Below are 21,531 nucleotides of genomic sequence, written 5' to 3'. Positions count from 1 at the left end.
ATCTTGGAGATATTTGGAGCAAAAAGTATTTTAGACAGAGGAAACAGAGTTCAGAGGTCCAGAAGGAGAGCCTGAGGCAGGGGTGTGGTTGACTAGAGAAGAGAGTTGCAGATAAGTCAGCAGGCTAGCTTTTGTAGAACTCTTGGTCCTTGGATACTTGGCTTTGTGTTGAGTAATGATTCTTGGTTTTATCCTAAGTGAGCTAGAAAACCTTTGGAAGGCTTTAGGAGAAGGAATGACAGAATTTCTTTTATATTTTAAGGACTTTATTACCAATGGTTGGGTATAGAGGGGTGTGTTTCAAGGATGGCTTTCAGGATACATCTTTCCCTTCTTGCAGTTGTTCAAAACACTCTCCTCTCCCGGTCTGATTAAGTCAACTTTAGCTGCTTCTGCTTGTCAGCTCTTTCTCAGGGTTGTCCCCACCTGCCCCTGGTCATTGTATGATGTGGTGGGGAGAGGAGTACTCTATCTGACCCAGAGAGACCACCTCTGCCTCTCATAGATTCTGGTGAGAGTCTCCCCATCCACCTTTATACCTGGGCTCAGTTTCACTTGTAGTACCCAGCATTATGCCAGGTTCTCTGCTAGGAGACAGGATCTCTGCCCTCAAAGGTTTACAATCTAGTACATGATTACATCTGCACATAGAAAAGGTAAGTATACTACAAGGAAGAAAGTAAACAAGAATTTTTTTAAAGTACTGTAGTAAGCAATAGGAGAATGCATTTAGTTTTTTTTTTTTTTGGTGCGTAAGCTTTGGTGGAGTTCGTGGCAACTGGCACTGGGTCTTACAGGAAGGAACAATGTTCCATGTGGAGCAATTTTGACCAATGTCCAGGGGGTGGGAAAATTAATGGTTGGATAATATGAATATTTCTTTGAGACGTTCATGCAGAGTAGTAGAAGGTGTGAAAAGTCAGATTGGACCCAGATTCTCATATCATGCCATGCTGAGGTGCTTGAAAAGCATTTTCTTTGTTCCTTGAATATTCTTCCAGTTGAAGTACACAATGGATTTGGAAGCAATGTAAGCAGACAGTCCTATTATTGCAATAGTTCAGATAAGAGAGAACAAAGGTCTGAAGTAAACAGTGGCAAGTATAATGATGGTGGTAAGGACTAGGGAGGAATACTGAAGTCAGAAAAATAGGAGAACGGGACTTTAAAATTCCATGCAAAATTGGCAAGTATTGATGCCACTCACAGAGGCAGATGAGATAATATCAGGAGACCCTGATTTGTGGAGAAATACGAGGAATTTAATTATTCTTATAATGAGTCAATTCGAAGAAGTTTTATTCCTTGAAATATATGTGGACATCTGAATCTAGCCATGTAAAACTTTGTGTTCAAATATGTTTAAAACTGTGGTTACACCATGGTTATGTGCCTTGAGCCATGAATTCTTATCGTTGATAATGCAGAGCTTTCCACACATAATAAATATCAAGAATAGAAATCGCCATCCCATATCTTCATAGGGGTAAAAATTACGGTAAGAGGTTTCCTCGTTTGAAGGAATTTTCTTTTACACTCATGCAGGAACGTATGTTACAGGATGTTCCACAGGGCGTGCTCGTTGCTGCAACATGACAGAGATGAAAGCACGCTGGAACATGGAATATTTCAAATGTGTGACATGTGAAAACCACTTGCATTGCCTTGAGGACATTTCTTTAAACCTGAAGAAAATTTTTAACAGGTCCTGTTTATATTCTCAACTTCCTCTTTTTAACATGCTACAAAGTGTTAGGAGCTTTTGACTTGAAACAACAACAATAAAATATTGAATGAAAACAAAGACAATATCTCAAGTCAAATTGGTGAATAACGATCATTTGTGAAATTTTGTAAAAGGAAGAAATTAATATGACTATCCAAGTTTTTATCAATGTCAATCAAGGGAAGCTGTCCTGTGTCATGGTAAGACATGAGATTCTTCAGAACCATTAAAGGAAGATGCTGGGAATTGAGCTAAGCATTTGAGTCTTGTAAACCCTTTGGTACTGGGAAACCATCACTGGGAAAAGTTTAAGGATGCAAAAGCACCCACAGAGACATTTATTAAAGTCATTCATTAGAAAGGAGGCACACGACAATTTATACAGCTCTGTTCTTTTCAGTCATCTGAACGCTCTTAACATAAAAAGTTCACTCAGGTTGGATTTGACCATTTTTGAGAGGTAGGACTATGTTATCCTTATGGAGGCCCCCATCAATCTACTCTTAACAGTCTTGTTTTGAAGTCAAGTTACGAAGAATATCCCTAAAGTTGCAGGCTACAAATTTCTCTACATACCTATATTTTTCCTATTCATGTAGAGTGGAACCTCTAAAATAGTTTTGCCAATTCATGTTATCTACTCCAAATTTCACAAATGGCAGCTCATTTTCAGCATTGAGATATGGATAGTTTAAAGTACTTGTACAAACCTATGGACTTTCCTATTAAATGTTAGCTGAACTATGGGATGTAAAATTCTGATTAAGGTAGATGAGTACCCTTGAAAAGTAGTTTAACCCATAACGCACATATTTAATATCATAATGTCTATACTAAAGGTATTTTAAAGTAAATTAGAGACATCACAACAGAAGGTTACAGGATAAAAGTTTGAGAAATATAAATGATGTGCATATGAATAAAAAGGTTGTATTTGGGATCTTTGTCAGAAAACATTTTAATATTCTAAATTCAACTTTTCAAGCTAAAAAACAGGTCTTCACATTTTGTATTCATACTTTTTTTTCTTCTATTGTTAGAAGAGTCTATTAATGCAAAGGAGCTATGGACTCATCTCAAAAGGTGGAAGTGATACCTGGGTTTATTTTGGAAGTTCTATAGAAATTCCAATTCCTGCTCAAGTTATCAATTTTTCTTTGTGCTATTTAGGAAATCTTTAAAAAGTAGCACTTGAAAAGTATGAGTCTTCAAGCAAAGTTAAATTTTAATATTTAAAATCAAAAGTTCTTTCTTCAGATTTCATCTTTGCCACTTACTAGTTGTCACTCTTTTATTTAACTTCTTTTATTCTTCCTTGAAGTGAGAGATTAGATTGTTCTCCAGAGTGTAAATTAGGTCTCTAGTGTTGAGGAAGGATTTACTACCATTCCCTGGAGTTAGGGTGGGGAGGGGAGGTCAAGAGCAATATCGGGAAACACTGCTTTAACCTAAGTGAAATTCTTTCTTAATTGCAGTTCTCTCCAAAGCCATTAAAATGCTAATGTACAACCTCCTAGAGGGCCAAACAAATATTTCAAATGTTTTACTTCTTGAAAGATTTGCATGTGCTGCCCTCCTCCTCTGGAATTCTAAGAGGTTTCTTTTGTTTGTTTGTTTGTTTTAACATATTAACGCTAATAAAATATTTTATTGTCAACATGATGATTATTTTTATATTAATTTAAAAGATTACATTCTTTCAGAAACTTTTTTATTTAATCAAAAAATTTTCTCTGTTGGTGCCCTAACCACATGCTTAGTTTACCAAAGGTTAATCCAGTAATGGGGATCTGGTGTTCAGTTTTTCCCAAACTCTGGACCATAGAACCCTTCTTTTCACATGGCATCACATAAAGTTAATCTGTCAGGAATGACACTGGAGAATATTGCATCATTAGATGATCTTTAAGACTTCTTCCGCTCTAAAAGTCTAGAATTCTAAAACTATGCTACTTCCTAATCAATTCACTCTGCATTTATTTATTTATTTGTTTGTTTGTTTGTTTGTTTGTTTGTTTTGGTGGCGGGAGGATGGAGGATGAAGAGTTCAAAATGACTCTGTGATCTTAAATTTCCTAGTCTTCCAACAACCACACTGACCTTAGAAGTTCCTTATCTCAATTCCAGTATTGCAAGGCGTTTTTATTCTTTAAGCCCTCTCTGGCAAACTGAATTGTCAAGAACACCAATTTCCTATACATTCTAAGTATATTAATGATTTGCAAAGTATGTTCTTGATTACCATGCTTACATGTCCTTTAAGTTTATGAGTAATAATACATTCTGTTTGCACAGTACTCAACATCTCACTCATACTCAACATCTCATTCACATGAATTTCTCTTTTTAAGTTACAACTAATTTTATTTCTAAAATAATCTCACTGTCCAACTTGAAGTATTCCTGTTGCTATTGGTCACAGCCTTGAAAATTTAGAGGTCTTCTATTTTTATGGATATCAGTGGAACAACCCATAATCATTATTTAAATGTGCACTTTTACACTTCATCTAAAACAGAAAAAAGTGGACAGTTCTATTAAATAACACCTTTCCCTTCAAATTTCAGCTAACAACCTTGAAAATGTAAAATGCAATTATTTATTTCTCGTCATTGGTTTTCAAATAGGAATGACACTACTTGAAGGATCAAGAAAGTGATGGGAGAGGGCTATTAGAAACATCCATGTAAGGTTATAAAACTCGAAAATGGCTTTAGCGCAGCTCATAAATGTGGATGCTTTGAGACCAGTGCACATGACACACCTGAGCATGGAGGGTGGTCTTTGTCAGTGTGGTTCACTGAGTAAGACACCATTCACAGATCAGCTATTATAGACATTCACGGTGTTTTAGGCATTTTCCGCTCAATGTTTAATAATACCAGGGTGGAAGAAGGGAATGGAATCAATGAATAAATCAAAAACCAAAAACACAAAACCATACACGATAGATTCTTAGAAATAAAGTAAATCTATACTTTGCAAAGGTATAAAGAGAGACCATATATATACCATGGTTCCCATGACTACTACTAATAGAATGTTTCTTATTGTTGCTGCTTATTATGAACATCTTAGTTGCATTTCTTCTTTAAAAAACCCTACTTTCTTAACTCAGAAAATAATTTATCTCTAGGCACTTAAATTATTGGTTAAAAATGAAAATATTCAATTTACTAACTAGTCACTTTCCTTACATTATTCTAGGTACAAACTGATCTGGTTCCTAAGAGCCATACGGACTCATATGAGGGCTTTTTGCAGATTAAAAAGAGCAAACCCACTCAATCATCCTCAGCTAACTATCATGGAGTTTAAAACATTGTTGAGGGCTTTTTCTCAATTTGAATAAGGCCCACTTGCTCAGGGTGCATGCAGTCCTGCATCACAGTCCATAGCTTGGGGAATAGACTAATGACTGGAACTTAGCCCCACTGTACTCCCCCAGACGTGCATCCCGTGCAATGAACAACCTATACAACTATATCCAGCAACTCTGAGGTTTCTCTACTAAATTACACAACTGGGCATCAGAAGAACCTGCAGAGAGAGGAGGCCCGCATCTACGTATGACCTCCAGATAGTTTAAATGTTCTTCTTTTTAAAGCACACTCCTGAAATTATTTAGCAAAATTCTAATCTATGGGTGGAAGAGCTAAGAGTAAAGGTCAAACTACTAGAATCTCAACCTTACAATATAGATGAGGCAACAGCAGAAGACATTATTTGGGCTGTGCTAGGCAAAATGGCAAATAGTAAAAGTAACATTTGTCTAGTTAGACACCTACTATGTGCATACCACTCTGGCAGACTTCTGGAGAGTAAACGTCAAAATAAAATACAGTTTCTACTGTCAAGAATTTGAAATCTTGATGAGATGAATGAGCAAGGAAGAAGAGAAGAGGGAAAATGAATAAAATGGCATTGCCCTCTTAACCATCCTACTTAATTGCTTGGACCAATAAAACTTGTGGCATACTTGGCGAATACTACAAGATAACATACAATCCATTGCTAACATCTTGAGTATGTAGTAGGGACTCCCATATTTCTTGACTGAGTGAGTAATGAATCCCATGAGAGTTCTGAGGGGTAGAATTACTCAAAGAATTTCTGGGGAAGCTACGACATAAGCCAGTCAATAAAAAATAGGCTCCATTCACAAAGGGAGTATTTTTTATCTGGATATATTTATAATATTTGTTACTTTAGAATTAAAAAATATTCTTGACCATTTAGCCTTGATATTTAATGTGAACACACTTTCTGGCTTGAACATAAGTTTGTGTGAAAGTGGCAAAATTTGACACTTTAATCCGCCCAATATGCTTTTACGACTTGACTTCATTGATGACGGTGATTTTGAAAGAGCTTGGTATCTTTTAAAGAGACATCACTGGAAAAGAGCACAAAGGAGATTTCAAAGTTGCTTTGATGTAATAACCACTCCTAATCAATTGTTTTCACAGACCATAAACAAGACTGAAGAATGTCCGTCTGAAACTTTGCCTTGAATGAAGAAACTTCACTGAACAAGAAGTTGGCTTCCAGTTTGCACAGGCGTCAACGGAATGCTTTTTTTTTTTTTTTTAAATTTTCTACTTTATCCAACGAAAACAAAGTGTTTTTATGTGCTGTGCAAATGGTTCCTTCATGTGGTCTGACAGTTTCTTTTTTGCCATCATTTTTTTTTAAATTAAACTTTAAAAATCCCAGAAGAGGAAAAACAACAAAAACAACAAAACAAAACATGGAAGGTTGACATATTATCTGGAAGAATATTTAAATTCGGAATTTACCTGAAGGTGTAGATGTCAAGAGGTGGGCAAGCAGAAATGGAAACAAATTGTTTTCCTCAGTAATTAAGCTAGACTTTCCTTTTTTCCTTTTCTTGTTTAAATGTGGGTTGTTGTTTTTTTTTTATTTTTCTCTTAGAAATATTTAGGTAAGGTTTATCTTGAATCTTAATTGCCTTAATTTTAAGGACGTCAAAGGCTCTCAAGGCAAGCTGTCAACGTCTTGTTAAAAAAATCAAGAAAGAAATGAAATACTGTGCCGGCTTTAACTGGTACAGAAGTTTAAGACTATGAGTTTTTAGGGTGAAAAAACTGTACAGTTTAAAAGAAAATGTTTTTCTTCATTTGAAGAAAATTTGTTGATAAAAGAAACCATGGCAACTGCAAGAATTGGAAAAATGCTGGGACTTTTCATGAACTTTGTCTTAAGTGTTGAATCATTCTAGAAAGCTAAAACATTTTACGGTAAAGTTACTAAGGTTGGTTTAAAAACAACTGCATTAGAAATAATGCGTGTTTGGGGGTCAGAATGCAGATTTTTTTAATTTACAAAGCGTGATTGCTAGCAAAAGCATTAGTGCTTTTTATCTGCAGTCTTTTTTATGAGCTTTACAAAGTTTTTAGTCAGCTTTGCTTGTCACATTGCAGAACCTAGCGTAAGAGCATTAAAGACAAAAAACAAAAAACTTAAGTAGATAGGAGCTTATGGTCAAAAGTGCAAAAAACAAAACAAAAAAACAAAAAAAGCAATAGATAGAGAAATTGTTGACAATTTCTGTAGTCTTTCCTAGTTGTGATCAAATTCAGCCTATGGATGGCCTATTTTATACCAAAGATGAAGTGGCACCCTATTGCAGTCCAGAAGATAGAGGTTGTTTTCTTTTAAAAATTTTATTTGACCTACATGGCCGGACCAGTTCTTATTTTTGTTGTTTGTTTAAACTACCTTCCACTGGTGTTTTACATACTGCAAAAAAAAATTTTTTTTTTTGTATATTTGTTGACAGTAGAAGCTTGCACCTGCTGTATTCAGCAGTTTCAGCATGCAGAGGTCTGGATATACCAACTGATAGAGCCAAAAATGGCTTTAATTTCCATGAGTTTTTCTGGTTCCTTACTAGCTCTCTTGAACAGTGAAACCTGTATTGATTGCCATCAATAAGCTAAAACATGTGTTTAACAGGTTGAAATTGCTTTATGTGAATTTTGAACTAAAAACACTTCACAAACCTGGTCTGAACGGTCACTTGTCAAAAAAACTTAGTGATATTCTATTAAGTGAGGGTGGCCTCCTGAAAAGGTCTCATCGTATTTGTAACAGTAGTGTTCCTTCTAAATTCCAACACCTCTTGATTTTGTCTTTTCACCTCAATCTTTGTTGTCATCCACCATGAATAGTCACCTTGATTCTGCAGTTGAAAGGGAATATTTTCTCTTTTCATTGTATCTTCAAATCCTGGTGTTGTCAGAAGAAAGACAAAATAGACCTTTTTATTTCAGTTTAACTCTCTGAGGCAAGTAGGACCAATAAGATTGATGATTCTATTAGTGGAAGTTAGGTAAGCTTTTAAAATGCTAGTTGACAATCAAGACATTGTATAATTTATATTAATAAGAACCAAAACAATTAGGTTTGATCAATCATTTAAGCCAAAGGAGATATATTTGCATTGAGAATGATGCAAAACTTTGTCTAAAATGAATTAAATCAGTGTAACAAACATCTCTGCATATTTGGTTCATGAAATCCATGTTCAACCTATACAGTTTTATGTGAAACTAAGGCCAGTGAAACTTTGTTAATTGAATATGTACTAGAATTGCCTTCTGAATGAATCATTAGAATCAAATAAGTGAAACTTTTTTCATAAACTGTCATAGGAACCTGTCTTAGTCCAGAGGGAAGAGGAAAATGCATTAAGTGCACTGTAAAAGAAAACAGAAGGCTTTTAAAAACTTTTAAGAAATTTAAGAGATAATTCATATTCCCATTAGGTCAACATGAGTAATGAGTTTGACTCATGAAAGTGTCAATATTCTGCTATTTATGACTTACAAACAAAAGTCTAGTATTGAAATTGACCTGATTCTCTTATTTGCAACACCGTGTATTGGAAATTCAAATCTAGAGAGTGATTCCATATCTTTGTGGTCAAATTAAAGGCAAAAATACATCCAAGAAAATGTAACATGCTATAGAGAAATTCAAACTGGTCACACCCATCCTTATGGTTTTCCATGTTTTAGAGAGAATTCTAAATTTGTACTTCCTTCTTTTCCATCTTTCAGTTTCTCGTGTATTTTAAGGGTGGCACTTAAGTTTTATCTTTGAGTAGTGGGCCCCCAAGTTACAGGGGGTATAAGCAAACATTCATGGAAACTGTATTTTGTTTCTTTTTTTATTCATTCTCTGAACTCTTTGTATAAATAAGGATTATCCTGGGCATAATTCATTTGAATATGAAACCAACATGCTTTCTTTTGTTTCTGTAAAAAAAAAAATTAACGTCATACAAAGAAAGTCTCATTTACACAATCGACAATGAGGCTAAGAGGTAGCTACCATGTGGCTGATGAATGTGCCTAGGCAACTTCCTGTTTCTATTCAAAACTACTGCTTTATTTATACATTCAGAAACATTTTTTTCACTATGAAATTTCAATGATCTCAATTTTTTTAAGCCACTTCAGGCAAAAGGAAATTACTTGTCAGTTATGTGTTCATGTGTGTTTTGTGTTTGGATTTTTTATATCATGCCATTCTATAAAATATTTCAAATCAAAAAGAAAAAAAAGAAGGAAAAATGGCACATGTTCAAATTTACATCTGTCATCTTACCAAATAATTGTTTTTAAGAGTCATGTCTGGGGGAAAAAAAGCACCAACAGGTAAGCAGCATTACATTGTATAAAAAATAAAACAAACCAAAATATGTGTTCAATATTTGCAGACATCAGAATCCTAATTTACGTTATGGTTATTGTAATCCTATTTAGGACTATAAACTTTTTTTTTTAAGTATCCTGGTTTACCAGATTTTCAAGCATTTATTCAAATGTTCAATTTTTCCTTTCAACTTTAATTGCCAAGACCTAGCCTAAACATTAAAAAAAAACAGACTAAAACCAGAATCCAAATGGAATAAACACTATGTCATCCAAATTCCAATTGCATGGTCAGAGGAGGAGTGGGTTTTCTTTTAATAATGATAAGGTGTTGTCTGGGGAGGCAAAGTATCCATGGTGACAGGGGCTCTTCAAGGCAGTCTAGGTCTTCTGAAGATATCAGGGACCCTAAGTGAACTAAATGTAATACTAGCAGGGGCTGGTGCTGTGATCTTAACAGATCTACCACATTTGACAGCATATAAGACTCACTTCCACCCTTTTCTAATGAAAAACTACATGGTGTTTAAAGCACTCGTCTTAGAGATGAAGGCTAAGAGTAGAAGGTGGCTGGAGGGAGCAGGAAGTTCACTGTACCTACAGAATATATCCACCCCTTGCAAAACTGCTTTACAAGTATTTTCAATTAATGTATGACCAAAAAAAGTACTTAGTTTTTTTCTTTATTAATAATTAGGATGTCAATTATATAACAAAGTATCCTTTACAGTGGCCTAAAATCCCATTAATGAAAAGTGAGATTTGATTTAAATAGGCCCTTTGCAGCCTTCTTCATGATTGAGAAGTTTCAGTGTGCTGTCTACACAGATTATAATATTAGTAGGAGACTCAAATACATTTGACAATTCAGTCTCATGCTTAATTTGAGTACACGAACCATTGCAGATGAGCTGATAAGCAGAGTTCTTAAGTGGATTTCAGTGATAAATGTTTTCATATGATATAAAATCAGATGAAAGGACAAATTTTATGTATGTGTATAACAATATTCAGCACATTTGAGAAATCACTTCAAAATATATTTTAAACATGTCATAGAGATTTGATCTATATTATCTTGTCCACAGTAGGGAGTAAAAGATGAGATTTTGTTTTTCATGTTGTTGTGGCTGTCATCCTTCAAAATTTTGAGTTCCATGGTACTGACAGCCTCTCACTCCTATCTGAAGGACTAATGTAATTGAAACAGGCTCATTGATTGTATACACTATACTCTTCCTGTGACAGAGTGATAATGGGATTTCATTAATGTATCCATTCATTTTACAAGTAACATTCACCGTGACATTGGAAGACAGTTGAGTCTAACTCAAATTTAACAATTTTTACCAAATATTTTTAAGTATATAATTAATCTCTTAATCCAAGTGCTCTTGGTCATGGCTGTCCTTTGTGGATTACATAGAGTTCAGGAAAGTATGAAACCTAAATATAAGATCCCTGAGTGGCCTCAAATTTCTTTTATGATGTAGAGCAGGGGGCTCACCCCTATTTTGGTATCTTTTATCTTTGGTTTTATACCCCGTTACATACGCTAACTGAAGGATGATGGCTTCTCAATATTTATTTCTTTATATTTCTGGGAGAGAAAATAATATTTTAGGAAATGCTTCTTTCACTCAGGAAGCTTTAAAGCTAAAGCAGAGATGAGCGCAAGCTTAGCGTCTGCAGGAAGAACTACTAGGCCACTAAATCACATTTTTCTTCCATTTTACTCATGCCAGTCAGTAACTGCCCCATGACTTGCAGAAATGCAATCACTCTCAATTTTTGAAGGGCTAATTATCTACTTTGTGGATTTGTTTTGTCTTTTCAACTATTTGAGACTCTATTTCCTTTTATTACCATGTTACCCTAAGGGTGGAAAGAGAAACAATTGGAAATAAAATTCAAATCAGTCTATTTTGCTTCTTGTTAAGTATTGATTTATTAAAGGAGTTTGAAATCGTTTGTAAAATTAATGTCAGTGCATTATATACTGTTGATTTTTATTATCCATGATGTTCCTTTCCCATCCACCACAAATAATTGAGAGTTGGCTGTGCTCTTGCAGAATATAAAGTGGGGAGCAGGGGAGGGGGGCGGAAGATGTAGCAAAGAATTTGGCTTCCCTCAAAAGAAAGCTGTTTTGGTTTCATCCTCTTTTGAAATTTGAACCAGTAGAAAAGGTCAACTCAAAATTCAGTTATGAGAATATAATAGCAGCTCTTGGTTAAATACACACTCATATCTTAAATCTTTGACCAAACAAAATTGCATTGTTTTGTTATTTTTTGACTTTTCATTATGATATTAAGGCTGAATGACCTTGACACTCCAGTGGATTTTTTTATGATCATTTCAAATTTAAATAGTGTTCAAAGTGTAACTTTAGTGTTACACTTTGTATTTTAAACACTCTTGTCTTTGATTATTAAGAAAGATGCTCTTTCCTCCTCCCCAAAATATGTCATTTTCTCACATGTGAAAAAGGAGTTATTCCGTACTTTTCAGGAATTGTAAAAACTATTTCAAAGAGACACTTGAAAAAGTTTTCTCCATTCTGGAGATTAATGCTTCCATTTATTTAAAAAGAAGAAGAATATAATTGGAATCCTAATTTTAAAAATATATACATAAAAGTATACTTGCTATGGAATACTCAGTTTCTTTAAAAAAAAAAATGGGACACAGCTTCTTTTAAAACCCTTGTTTCAGGCCATATTTGACTTCATGGAATTCTGAAACATCATTCAATTTTGAACTTTATTTAAGAGTATTTTGTACTGATGTCTCTGACTGTCATAGAAAGTTCTGTAATTCTACGGTGTTTCTGGCTTTATTTTTAATTTTTTCATCTGTACCACAGTCAAACTAGCTACCATTTCCCCAATTCCCTGGGCTTTCTGTAGATCAGTGGATGTTAGGTTTAAACTTCTGTTTTCTTTGATGAAGCTTTCAATAAAAAATGAAAATAAAATCAACCAAGTAGGGCCATTGTGTTCTTCTTCACTTTCCTAGAGATAGGTTTGGGGGAAGGGCTGGTGGGAAGGAGCAATGTCTGTCTGTATTTAATTGGGTATACAGAATTCCTCAAAGAAAGAACCATTCCTAGAGACCAAAAGTGAGAGAGGAGGGAGCATTCTGTTCATGCAAGGGGGCCTGAGAAAAATCACTATTGGGGCACATGATAGTGTACTTGGAGGCTACTGCTGCATCCAGGTAACTTTCCACATGACATCTTAATGCTTTAGAATATAAGCACCTAAGAGAAGGTATAGAGCAGAGGTCCAAACGATTTTGGAATCAGGGACCAGTGCTCCTATGAGAATTTAATGCTTGATGATCTGAGGTGGAGCTGAGGTGGTGATACTAGAAGTTGCAAATACAGATGAAGCTTCACTCACTCGCCCGCTGCTCACCTCCTGCTATGCAGCTGGGTTCCTAACAGGCCTTGGACCGGTACCGGTCTATGGCCCAGGCTTTGGAGATCCTTGGTAAAAAATGCTAACTAACCAGTGTTCAACCTCTAAGGCTGTGTTGTGTGTTATACCCTATTCCCCTACGTGAGTAGCAGTTCACATCGTCCTTCTTGGCAGAAGAGAAAGCTGGAAGAATGGAATTATTGGAGAGTATCAGAAAATAAGACTTGTATGAAGATTTTAAATTTAATTACACCCACATTCCATCATTATTTTTAGAGCAATGGTTCTTTTATGTTGTTTGTTTGTTTTCCAGGAATTATATACTTGTAAGAAGATAATAATACCACTATCGGCACCCATTTGGACAAAATTTTTGCAGGGCATTTGGGAACTTCCTGAAATACATCCATAAGCTTTTGGTGAAAAATCCTTTATTTCAAGATATAAAGATTAGAGAAAGAAGACTAGGGAATGAGAAAACAGAATACCCCTTGGGTATATAATAACCACTATTTCTTGACCTCATATCTGTGTATTCTTGACTGTTTTATAAATTATTTTCTCCCAAAAGAACAGAGTGTTTTGTCAACTCTCAATAGTACCAATAAAGTTCATATTCAGTAATGCTTTTTAAAAGAGATGCTGACAAAGATAATTCCTAGCTGCTCTCCAAAGTTAATAAAGTGAAAAGTAATATAGCTCGAACTTAGAGGATTTAATTATTTCTGGATTTTCTGCAAAAGAGTGTCTTTTACAATATTGATAAAAAAAAAAAAATCTCTCATGTGGTAAAAGGCTGTGTTTTCATTTAAATCCTCTGAGGCAGAGGGTGCATCTTTCTCCACCAGGATTTTTCTCCTGCCCTTAGGAAGCTGCCAGTGTCGATTGTGATAAAGTGGTCACCAGATGGCGCTACTGTATTAGTCTCCAGTGGATTCCAAACCCAAATCCCAGAATCTGTATTCCTAAACAAAACTAGTAATGTAAAGTGTGACTGTAAGAGCCAGAGTCACCATTAACTGAGCCTTCAGTATGTGCCCGGAACTGTGCCAAGTGCCCACCACCCTTGAATTCACACAATCCTCCCGGGTGCTCTGTGTAGGTACTGTCATCATCTCCATTTTCCAGATGAGAGTTGAAAAGTTGGGCAAATTACTACATCTAGGAGGGACCGTGCTTTTAAAAACATATCTAAAATTTCAATCCCGGGTTCTAAGGTTTTATCTTCTGCAATGCCTTTAGGAAATGCCAGTGTAGGAGGCATTTCTTTTTTTTTAATTTTCTTTTTCAAAAGTTCACCTCACTTGGCCTGAGATTATGTGGTTTCTGTAGACGAGGGAATTAGATGCCATTTTAATCACCTTGGTCACAGAAACCCAAAGCAATTCACATTTTCCATCCCAGAAAATAACTTGCTGTTTCAATCATCTCTGTGATTTGTTCTGGAAGGAAAGAACCTATCTACCAAATGGATAGGCATAACTTTTCATTGATTCATTGATTTAACAGTGCCTAGCACATGGATACTCCATAAATATTTTAATGATACAAAGATAGAGTAGGCATGGTTCTCGTTTACAAGAGTATTCTATTTTAGTAGGCACCAGTTTGTGACAACATTGTAGCATGAAATAAGATCAGGGAACTTGGTGAACAATATGTTTAACTCTTCTGTGGCTTGATGCCAAGTAGCTGGGAAAACTGCCTGGTCTGAATGCAGTCATGTCTTCGCTCATCCACACATATGGAAGATTTCCCAGCTCCCTTTTCTGCTGCTTTTTCCTTAGCAGAGTGGCTAGATATTTCACAGTTACCCTTTTTCCCAATCATCTGGAACATTTAATTATTTTGACAGTAAGGAGAGTGGAATCTGCTCTTCTGAGCTGGTCATAACTCTAGTAACAGATATTATTTATTACCACTGGTCTTTTCAAAATCTTGCAAGGTAAGTGATGGCTACATTTAATTTTTAATTTTTAATTTTTTAATTTTTTATTCTTTGCATTAAAATGAGATGTTTATTAGCTTCTACTAACAGGGTACATACTTTGAGTCTGAATGACTCCATGGAATGATATGATTTTTGTTTTTTTTTTTTAAGTTTATTGGGGCAATATTAGTTAATACAATTAAATAACTTTCAGGTATACAGTATCATTTGATATCTGTATATTCTATTGTGTGTTTACCACCCAAAGTCCAGTTTCCTTCAGCTACCATATATTTGATCCCCTTTACCCACTTCGCTCTCCCCCTACTCCCCTATATTTTTAAACATGAAGGAGCAGGGGCTTTAAAAGTTACATGGCTCAGTCCAGTTGTTATGGTACAAGTTTTAAATCAACTGTATGAGAAGCTAAAGATCTTCTTATTTAGTGCTAGATCCACTAAAATGACTTGAAGAGATACATTTCTTGTCCAAAATAACTTTTCTGTTATCTGACATTTCGCCATTATAATTTTATTCTTAGATCACAAAATACTGGGAAAAGTACTGAACAAACAGTGAAAAGATCTTGGAGTTTTATTTTAGGTATACTACCTGAAAAAATAGTTTTTTCTCTTTCTAAACTTAAGCTTCTTCATCTTTGAAAATGCATACTTTTTATTTCTCAGAGTGATTATCAAGATAAAATACGCAATGCATATATCATTCATAAATCTTCTAATAACCATAAAGGCAACCAAATGCTATATGTAATTTTAACTTTTCAGTTCTGGTGTTCCCCTTTAAAGCACAAGATATTTTTTTGTGAAAATAACTCCTGAACATTAAAGGCAAGATGAATATCTGAGACCATGAAAGGAGGCAAGAAGACAACAGAGCCAAGGTAACAGGTGTTGCCCAGGTTTTGGAGGACACAAATGCCAGCCTTAAAACCATTTGTTCCCAGGTCACAAGAACAAGAGAACCCAGAAACTGAGCTGGTAGTTGAGCTAAGTGCCCTCACAATGTCAGAAGATAATCCTTTAAAATCACCCCATCAACAAACACTCTCTGCCTTCTTGGAGCCTCCAAAGTAGTGGCATATACTCGAAAGGCAGCTACTAATGGGAGCTTGGAGGGGGCTTAGATGCGACTTGTATACATGTGAGCTGCAAACAGAATTGAAGAACTGGGGGTAGAATCTTCTGCAGACCTAAAGTCTACAAGGTATGGTTACCCCGAGAAGTAGATGAGATAAAAATAGTCAAACCACTAAGCAAATTGCATCCATAACTATTTCCAAGACAAGTGATTGCTACTAGAACGATGTGAATGAGATCTGGCCTTTAAAGGATCTGATTAAGTCTAATGAGCATGAAATAGTAGTTGTAAAGAGTACATATAGCCCTGCTGTTGTGCCTGCCACCATGATCCTCTCTTCTTTCCCACTCTATTATCTCATGGTTGACTTGTTTTATGTTTGCTTTTTGTTTTTTACTTTTCGCTGAAACATAATAACATTATAAGAAAATATGTATATATCACAAATGATCAACACAATGATTTTCACAAAACAAATAAACAGGCAAAACCAAGAAACAGAATACCAGGACCTCAAAATATACTATCCTCTCACGCTCCCTTCTAGTCATCTTATAAACGCCACCACCCTCTATTTTGAACTCTAATAACCTGGAATGATTTTGTTTACTTCTTACTTTATATAAATGTGGGTTCTCTTGGCTTTTACAAGAATGTGAGTGTTATACATGAAGAGAGGACCAATAATTTTGCTGATGTTTGAAACCCCAAGATATCCATTGTTCTAAACACACGGCTGTATCATCCCAGTTTTAAAGACCTTCAGATTCAGAGATTGCAAGGATTCTTTCTGCAGCCCCTTTCAATGTTTAATGACCTTCATAGCTAAGAAACACAGCAAAGTTCCTAAATGAAATGCCTTGAGGGAGTCAAGGCGCATTCATAAAGCAATAGCCAAGTTGCCAGGAAAGGCTAGTTCTAAGGCTCCATTGAAGGTCTGCTTATTCAGACACCAGGTGACATAGGGCATCAGATGTCAGACTTCACTGGGAGACCACCCAGAGCCAGAAGTTGCCAATACATTATTGTTAACACAAAAGCACAGCATATGGAATATATTAAACCCATGCCCATCAACAGAAGGGGCAACTCCTTTGGCTTCTGATTGTAACCTTAAATTGCTTAGGGCTTTCTTTACAGTGGAGATTTGCTCTTACCTCCTTTCCTTCTTTCTGGCTCTGAAAATTTCATGCCAGTGGAAATCAATCAGGTCTCTTTACAATATTTCCAAGTATATATTTTGGGGTTTATATAGCATTTGGGGTGGAGGGATTTCTAAACACAACATTCTTTTACCACTGTGGTCCTAGAAGAAGAAATCACAGGCTTTGAGGATTTAACATAACACTACTGTTTTTGGTGAACCCACAAATGTGCATCGTGCTTTAAATATTTTGCAAGAGAAGTTTTCAGAGGTTTTGATTGAGTCTGAGTCTGGATCTCAGGAATGTGGCTTTCGCCCGTGTTCCTGCTCCTCCTTTGTGATGCAGTGCTGGCCCTAGCATGGATCCTGTCTCTCTCTGTTCCCCTTTCCTGGCTGCAAAACCTTTTCAGCAATCCTCGAAGACAACAATTTTTGTTTTGTTCTTCCCCTTACAGATTAAGGTCTGGGCTAATTTGGTTTTTGTTTTACGACAAAAGATTTATTTGTAACACAGCCCAGTCTTCATCACTTCAAACAGCATAGAAAAGGGTCATACTGTGAGCATCATTTCGTCCAAGGTAGAGCTCCATGCTTTGCAAGACAGCAAGCCCAACCGCCTCGGAGACCCATGCCCTGAGCTGAACTGAACACATCAACAGGCAAGCCAGAGTGGAGTTAGCCCCAGGCCTCAGCACAGTTCACCTTCCCCCAGAGCTCTTCAAGCTTCCTAACTGTAGCCTTCTACCCTCTTCCCCACAGCGGAGCCAGCTCCTAGCCTCTGAAACACCTGGGGTAATTAACATGGGGCTAAGTGTTATGTAAAACAAGACTCTACTCTGTGAAGTTTATTGTTTTAAAAAAATTTGAAAAGTGACAGTCCCATATGTAGCCCTAATCAACAATGACAGCTCTCCCTTCACCATTGGCGCAGGGGGTATGGAAATGGTGGCTATCTCAGACTGCTCCATGCTCATTTCCCTACCTGCCTTGTTAAGGTTGCTGTCTTCACCCCATGGCAGGAAGGAATCCCAGGTACTCTTCCCAGGTTCAGAGGCTGTGAGGAAAAGCCCGGACAGGTTTGAAAAAGAAGTCTCTCCTGTTCCTCTCAAAAGATTTTTATGGAAATTGTTGCTTAAAAGCTTTTTTAGACCATGACAAAAGTTAGTTTTAGATTTAGAGGGTGATCCAAACACAATCAGGTCATGTTTTTGATTAGGTACTTGTTTCAAAGATGTAAGAAGCAAGGAAGGAGAGTATAACATCTCCAGTTACTTTCTTCACCCCAAATCTTCTAGAGAGTCTCAGAAGGTAGGACACTAAGTAATTCTCACCTTTTCCCGGCTTCGGTGGGACAATTGCTAAAATTCTAACATTGTGGACTGGTCCCTTTTGACAAAGTCACACCAAAAGAGACAATAGAGAGGGTATCTCCAAAGCAACATCTTACCCAAGCATTAAGGGTTCTAACTAGTGGTTAAAACATACTGATGTTTAGTATCAGAACTGGGTTTATAAAATGAGGAGTTCGTAAACAGGAGAGGAGATTATGTAATTGCATTTAAAGCAAAGAACAGAACCTATTGATTGGGTAGATCAGCGGTCCTCAACCTTTTTGGCACCAGAGACTGGTGCTCCTATGAGAATCTAATGCCTGATGATCTGTGGTAGAGCTGAGGTGGTGATGCTAGTGCTGGGGAGTGGCTGCAAATACTGATGAAGCTTTGCTCACTCGCCAGCTTTTGCTCACCACCTGCTGTGTGGCCTGGTTCCTAGCAGGCCGCAGACCAATACCGGGAGTTGGGGACCCCTGGGGTAGAGGGTCCCCTGAAGCTTTAACATTGATATTTGTTTCTTTATTTTAAACTCTTTTCCAGTTTCTTGGGACACCTGAACTGTCCCCTGCATGTGCAAAATTGGGAAATCTTATTCTCATGCTCTTTGTGCATTTACCTCATTCAGGAGGATACTAGTAGGAGCTTACTTATAAGAGACACAGGAGGCTGAGGGATACTTTGGTCCACCAACTAATTGACAAGGTTCTGGATTTTAGTATGACTGGGAGAATTGAGACCATAGCATAGTACTAGAGAGCAGGCTTCCTGATAATAGTTTGGAGTGTAGAGATGGGAAGCAATCCTCCAGTGATCTCAGCCCAGCTGTTACAAGCTGACTTGGAAAGGATGGAGGAAGCACTGGTTATATTCAAGCACATCATGTTTCCACATGTGGTCTTTAGAATGTTTAACTGAATCTTATTATCAGCCTCATGTTATGTATATAATTATACGTACCTCACCCCCCTAAAAAGAGATGTCCTAGTTTTCACCTTCAGAACTTGTGAATGTGACCTTATTTAGAAATAAGATCTGTGATATAATCAAGTTAAGATGAGGCCATACTGGATTAGGGTGGATACTAAATCCAGTATGACTGGTGTCTGTATAAGGACATTTAGATACAGAGACACATGCAGAGGGAAAAGAGTGGTGTGAGGACAGAAGCGGTAATTGGAGAGATGAAGCCACAAGCCAAAGGATGCCAAGGATTGCCATAAATCACCAGAAGCTAGGAGAGAGGCATGAATCAGATTCTTCTGTAGAATCTCAGAAGAGTATGGCTCTGCAGACACTTTGATTTCAGACTTGTATCCTCCAAAACCATGAGAAAATACATTTTCATTGTTTTAAACCACTGAGTTTGTGGTACTTTGTTACAGCAGCCCCAGGAAACCAATACATATGACATCCAGAGAGTCTGCTCCAAGCAAGCAATGTTCTCATCCAGTCCTATTTTTCCTAGTAGGTACCTCTCCTCCAAGATTTTACTTTAGTGGATGGACTGTCTTGTGATCACTTTTTTGATGGGTTTTTTAAAAAGTCATAAATTTGCAGCCTGTCCAATATTTTCAGTGTTTTAAGTATGGGAGCTTTCCAGCTCTCTACATGTCTGATATAAAATAGAATCCTTGATTATGTTTCTTTTTTATTTCAAAACATTAAACAAAGTTTGTTGGAGGAGACATTGTATTCCAAAGTTAATTAGGAACACACAAAAAGTAAAGACTTTTGGCTCTTCTAAGTGGCAATTTCTCCAACTGCCATTGGGGCTCACTCTATCCGATTCTCTCCTCTACACCCTGCTATAACAAATAACTTATACTTAAAATTCCAGAGATGGTTTTCCCCTCTAACGCTTTTGACATTTTTTAGTCATTTCCTTTTCTGGTATTCAATTATGTTATTATAAAAGTAAATTTATCTTATATAATCTGATAAATTAAAATAAACTTCAACTTGACTGACTTCCAGTCAAGATGGCAGAGTAGGTAAACTCTGTGCTTGCCTCTCCCATGACCATATAAAAAATTACAAACAAATTATAGAGCAACCACCGTTGAGAACTACCTGAAGACTAGCTAAACAGAACTCCTACAACAAAGTATATAAAGAAAAAGCTACTTTGACACTAGTAGAAGGAGCAGGGATGTGAAAAGGGCTGGCCCCACACACACATGTGGCTGTTAAGAACTGGGAGAAATATCTTAGATGCAGAGGTACCCCTGAGGAGTGAAGGGGTCCCAGACCCACACCGGGATCCACATCAGGGAGCTCTAGTGCTGGAAAGAGGAGTCCCCACAACATCCGACTGTGAAAATCACCAGGAATTCTATCTTGGTGAGATGGAGGGCTACTGTAGACCCAGGTGTTCTTTTAAAAGGCCTGAGCACAGACTCACTCTCTCACAAACTCACAAACTCTTGTTCTAAACTACAACAAAGGGACAGAGAAATTCCAGGGACATACTGGCACAGACTCACTCATTCATAAACTCTTGCTCTAAGCTCCAGGGACATACCGGGAAGAATTGAATTGTCTGGCTTCAGGGCAAGGGCTGAAGGGACAGCTTTCACTGGAAATAAAGTGTGAGCAGGCACCGTTGTTCTTTTGTAGAGCCCTCTCTCCACATAGCCAGCAGGCACAGGTGGAAACCCTAGCAGGCACCATTTATCCAATGTTGAGCCCTCCCCACACACAGAAGGCAGGTGCAGGTGGGTGCCAAATATGAGTTTCCTGCCTAACACTGCTCATTCCAACCTGGTGATTCCCTGAGACCCTGCCCTGTCCAACTCATGTGCCCAGCCAGAATCTCTTTCAGCAGCTGTTCCACACAAGCAGCCAGCCTCCACCGATGTTGTGAACTTTCCTAAAATTTCTCAAAGGACAACAAACCCCAAACAAGCAGCAGCTGTTTTAATTTGTCTCAAATGAAAGAACAGAATAAAACTTTAGGAAAAGAACTGAGCAAAGGGATGTAAATGATTTATCAGATTCAGAGTTTAAAAATTGGTTAAAAGAATGTTCAATGAACTTAGGGGAAGACTAGATGAACTCAGTGAGAACTTACAGAAAGAGATAAAAACAATAAAAAAGATCCAGTCAGAAATGAAGACTAAAGTAAATAAAATGAAGAATACATTAGATAAAATCAATAGCAGGTTAGAGGAAGCAGAGAATCAAATCAATGAT

General features: G+C 36.8%; 1 protein-coding gene across 1 annotated transcript in view; it reads left to right on the top strand.

Moving 5' to 3' along the window:
• The window catches only part of RBMS3 (RNA binding motif single stranded interacting protein 3), a 264,594-nt gene extending 258,407 nt beyond the window's left edge, over positions 1-6,187 (top strand). The window contains exon 14 of the mRNA XM_039843482.1: positions 1,546-6,187. Within this exon, the coding sequence (XP_039699416.1) occupies positions 1,546-1,648 (103 nt within the window). The 3' untranslated portion in view covers positions 1,649-6,187. The remainder of the gene's footprint in view (positions 1-1,545) is intronic.
• The last annotated feature ends 15,344 nt before the right edge of the window (positions 6,188-21,531 follow it).

This window comes from Pteropus medius, unplaced genomic scaffold, assembly GCF_902729225.1.
Source record: "Pteropus medius unplaced genomic scaffold, Ma_sr-lr_union100, whole genome shotgun sequence".
Lineage (NCBI taxonomy): Eukaryota > Metazoa > Chordata > Mammalia > Chiroptera > Pteropodidae > Pteropus > Pteropus medius.
The sequence above is the reverse complement of the archived record's forward strand: the minus strand, read 5'-3'. Positions and strand labels throughout refer to the sequence as shown.